Here is a 4,756-nt window from a genome sequence, read left to right as displayed (position 1 = left end):
CTGTGGGGGGGTCCATGTGCGTCTGTGGGAAGACCCGCCGCTGTGGGAGGATCAGAACTCAGAACCTTTTCCCAGTAAACCTGAACCGGGGAGCCTGTGCTCTTTGGTTCGGATCTGGATCGGCCGTCATGAGACAAACATGCAGCATTACGATGCATCGAGTCTTATCGAGTCAAGAACCGAGGAGTCCAAACAAGTCCGTAAAGAATCCCAAAAGAGGACGCGGTGTTTTGCAATCAGAAGCCAAAATAAAAGATAAAGGGCTGGAGAGGAATCCTCACAGGAATCCCGTTTCAACGGAGAGAATTCCGTCTGGAAAGTGAAGTGATGCTAACGTGGCTGCTAGCGTGTAGCATGCTAGTTTGATTCATCTATGAATATTTTGATCAACATTTGAATATTTAAACATGTATTTCAGTCCAACCAGCTCAAAGTTGATGGAGATCCTGGCGATCATGTAATACGAGAAGCTCTTTGCTGCATTCCAGCTCATATTTTAGCAGCGTCTGAAGCTAAATGTGGTTTTCAGTCACTCGTGTTTTATATTGAAAAAGAAAGCAACTATTTGTAGGTCATTTTCTAAATACTTGCAGCCTGTGATGAACTTCTTTTTGAGTTCTTCAAGGTGCAGCTCTTGCACTATTTACAGATTGATCTTTAGAGATAATAAATATTTAAATAAACCTTAAAACTTTAATCATGTTTTGTGACATCGGTTCAGAAATGAAGGAGCTAGCCTAGCTTTAGCAACTGATGACGGGACTCAATGCACAGCAATGGCGTCTGCACGTGCACGTCCCCGTGCACAAACATGCAAAGGTCGATCAGATTTATGTCGATGGTTATGACGGGAGGTTTACTCACAGAGGACACAGCCAGCGTTCTGCTGACTGAACAGAAACCAAACACGGCTTTACTTCCGGTTCACCGGGACATCGTTCCAGTACCGGGTTCAGTCCAGAGAGCAGCTCACAGACCTGAGCTCCATGTTTAAAGGTTCTGGCTGACTCGGGCCGACTGTCTGTGAGTGAACAGAGATCGTCTCCAGCCTCTGCAGAATCTGAACTCCTGAACTGCCAAAGGACTCGTCTGATTGGAGGTTCTGGAGCTTTGACCCGCCTGCAGGCTCAGATTCTGCACCAGCGAGCATCGAGACTCTGAGGAACACAGAGGTCCATCCGTCAGAGAGGTTCCGACTGATGGTCCAGACCTTTGGATCCAGCAGAACCTCGATGTAGTTCAGTCTGTAAAGCTCCACTGTCCCGCTCTCCTCTTTATCTCGGATGAAGTCAACGATCTGCATGGAGGAGCAGCTCAGCCATCTGTTTGGACTCCCAGAATGCACTGGGAGCAGCGGCCTGCATCCCTGCTCACTGAGTGGAAGCGACATCCCTGCACTTCCAGCTCACTGCGCCCCATCAGAGCTGCCAGATGTGCTGAAGAAGTCAAAGCAGGTTACCCCCCAGCTCCAGCCCGGCGTGGAGGAGCTCCGCCCCCCAGTCCTGGATCCCTGCAGACTGCAGCGTGGAGGTCTGAGGAGCTCCGCCCCCCAGTCCTGGATCCCTGCAGACTGCAGCGTGGAGGCTTCCTCTTGCTGCTGACCTGAGGACGGTGGAAGCTCAAACCTCAGCAGCTTCATCCACCTGCTGGAGGACAGGAAACGGATCATTCAGAGTCAAACATCAGGACTCCAGCGTCTCAGTTTCATCTCAGTTTCATCTCAGTTTCATCTCTGCTTGTTCCCAGCTTCATCTCAACATCCTTTTAGCTTCTTTTTGGGTTCATCTTGGCTCCTTCTTTTTTGCCATTTTTTTTGGGGGGGGGGGGATTCTGGTTCTGGTCAAATCCAGACGGGTCCATTATCTTTTCCTCTGTTGTTTTAACCTCCTCTGGTTAGATGTCTTTCTCTACGTTTGGTCTGCAGCTTTTGGTTCAAATGTAAAAAAATATTTCAGATTCTCCCTCAGTGGGAGGGGCTTCACTCAGTGTGTGTGTGGGGGGGGGTCAGAAATTCTCATGTGTGTTCATCAGTCCACACCTGTCTGTCTAAGATCCTAAAAGCCCTGGACTCATTTCAGGTTCTAGACTGGGTCCAGATCTTCCGGGTCCAGATCTTCCGGGTCCAGATCTTCCGGGTCCAGACCTTCTCAGACCGGGTCCAGACCTTCTCATACCAGGTCCAGACCTTCTCAGACCGGGTCCAGGCCTTCTCATCCCGGTTCTGCTCTGGGTCTGCAGGACTACCGTGTGAACATCTTCCTCCGGCAGCAGTGGAACGACCCCCGGCTGGCCTACGCGGAGTATCCGGATGACTCCCTGGACCTGGACCCGTCCATGCTGGACTCCATCTGGAAACCAGACCTGTTCTTCGCCAACGAGAAGGGAGCGCACTTCCACGAAGTCACCACAGACAACAAGCTCCTGAGGATCTTCAAGAACGGGAACGTCCTGTACTCCATCAGGTGAGTGTCTGCCGCTTTCATCTGCACCAAACGCGATGGCCTACGGCCCTATACTCATGAATCCAGCGGCGGCGTGCACGCCGGCAGATGTGCTCTCGGGCCGGCGGTGAGCGGCGTTGGTGGGAGGAGCACAAACAGGAGGCGCTGCATGAATCATAGTGTGAGGAGCGGCTGCTCAGTCTTGTTGAGGATCGTGGTTGTTCTCAGACACAAACGTTCACGTTAGCTCCAACCTGAACGTGGAACGCCGTTTTACTGGAGGTGTTTGTGGAGATGTGAGAGAAACCAGGAAGGACTCAACATGTTCAGGAGCTTCTCTTTTCATGGTTGCGGTCGGTGAGGTTTGCAGGTGACCCAAATGTTTCCCTCCAGCTGACTCTCTGTCCGCTTTTGGTTTCAGACTGACTTTGACTCTGTCGTGTCCCATGGACCTGAAGAACTTCCCCATGGACGTTCAGACCTGCATCATGCAGCTGGAGAGCTGTGAGTATTTCATGGAGAGCCCCAGGTGTTCGGATGGTGTCCGGGTTCTTCCTGGATCTCTGGCTGAGCTGCTGGACTCTCCTCCAGCTCTGCTGAGTCCAGAAGGTCCTGATAGAACCTCAGAACCGGCCCAGACGAGCACCATCCAGGTTTGACGGTCACACTTTAAGACTCAAAGTCCAGAGATGTCCACGTGTCCCGGAGCTGTCAGAGGTTCCAACGTTTGGATGATGATGGTTCCCGGAGGAGATCTATGGGGTCAAATCAGCATCAGCTTAAAGCGAACAAAAAAAACAGATTGAAAACTTGAAAAATAGATGTAACTGAAAAAATCTTTTGAAAATTTGAAAAAAATCTTAAAAATGTGAAAAAGCTCATCAGCAGCTTTTACTAATGGATGCATTATTTTTCAAATGGCAATTTTTACGTTTATAGTTATTTTTAATTCAACTTTTCAGGCTTTTTTTAAATTTTCTAATTTTTTTTCACATTTTCAAGGTTTATTTCAAGTTTTCATTTTTTTTCTTCAAATTTACCTCTCATTTTCAAATTTTCAATCTGTTTTTTCGTTCACTTTTAGCTGATCCTGATTTAAAACCATCCAGATCCTTCTGAGCAACCATCACCCGAGTCTTTTACAGATGGAGCTTTTTTAGCTCCGTGTTTACATTCTTTCAGCCTCAGTAACGTTCACACATTTCATGTCATTCCAGTGGATTCTGACGTTGAGACGTGGCTTTGAGCTACGCAGCGCTTACATCATCACTGCAAAGCCGATCAGAAAAGCTGCTTTTCTCCTCCTCACAATCGCTTTGATCACATAAATGATTGAAGAGGTATAATGAGTTAAAGAGGTTATTGGGGCGTCGCCGGTGACATCTCCGTGTTAAAGGGTTAACTCTCTGGTCCGACTGAAGACCTCCTCACAGATCTACTGGACCTTCTGGATCTGCCTGTTTGTCAATGCAGAACTTTTCTTAACTTTTCTTAAACAGATTTCAGTTCAACCAAATCTTTCATTTCAGTTTTACGTTGCATCTCGAAAACAGCAAAGGATGCTTGTTAGTGACACTGTGACACTGCAGACCTGCTGCAGAAGTTCCACAGACGTGTTGCAGACATGTTGCAGACGAGTCGCAAACATGCTGCAGATGTGTTGCAGACATGCTGCAGATGTGTTGCATGCGTGTTGCAGACGTGCTGCAGACATGCTGCAGATGTGTAGCAGACATGCTGCAGATGTGTTGCAGACATGCTGCAGATTTGTTGCAGACATGCTGCAGATGTGTTGCAGACGTGCTGCAGATGTATTGCAGACGTGTTGCAGACGTGCTACAGATGTGTTGCAGACGTGCTGCAGATGTATTGCAGACGTGTTGCAGACGTGCTGCAGATGTGTTGCAGACGTGCTGCATGCGTGTTGCAGACGTGCTGCAGATATGTTGCAGACGTGCTGCAGATGTGTTGCAGACGTGCTGAAGATAAGTTGCAGGCGTGCTGCAGATGTGTTGCAGACGTGCTGCATGCGTGTTGCAGACGTGCTGCAGATGTGTTGCAGACGTGCTGCAGATGTGTTGCAGACGTGCTGCAGACGTGTTGAGCTGCTCCTTTCACTCAGACGCTCCATGAACTGCAGGAACATGAAGGTCGGCGTTTGTCTTCAGGGTCTGCAGAAGTTCTGTCCATCAGAAAAGCTGCGATCGTTTTTTGTCATTTATTTAAACTCGTTAAAATATGTACAAATGTCGGAGTGCTGCATGAATGCATTCATGTTTCTGCTGTCGTGTCCTGATGTGCTCTTTGCCAACATC

General features: G+C 48.6%; 1 protein-coding gene across 2 annotated transcripts in view; it reads left to right on the top strand.

The window, feature by feature from the left end:
* The window catches only part of glra3 (glycine receptor, alpha 3), a 34,024-nt gene that overhangs the window by 15,596 nt on the left and 13,672 nt on the right, over positions 1–4,756 (top strand). For both annotated transcript variants that reach the window (XM_024290123.2, XM_024290121.2), the window contains exons 4-5: positions 2,239–2,462; positions 2,863–2,945. In XM_024290123.2, the coding sequence (XP_024145891.1) occupies positions 2,239–2,462; positions 2,863–2,945 (307 nt within the window). The remainder of the gene's footprint in view (positions 1–2,238; positions 2,463–2,862; positions 2,946–4,756) is intronic.

This window comes from Oryzias melastigma, linkage group LG1 (assembly GCF_002922805.2).
Source record: "Oryzias melastigma strain HK-1 linkage group LG1, ASM292280v2, whole genome shotgun sequence".
NCBI lineage: Eukaryota > Metazoa > Chordata > Actinopteri > Beloniformes > Adrianichthyidae > Oryzias > Oryzias melastigma.
Note: the sequence above shows the minus strand (reverse complement) of the source record. Positions and strands in the feature narration are given on the sequence as shown.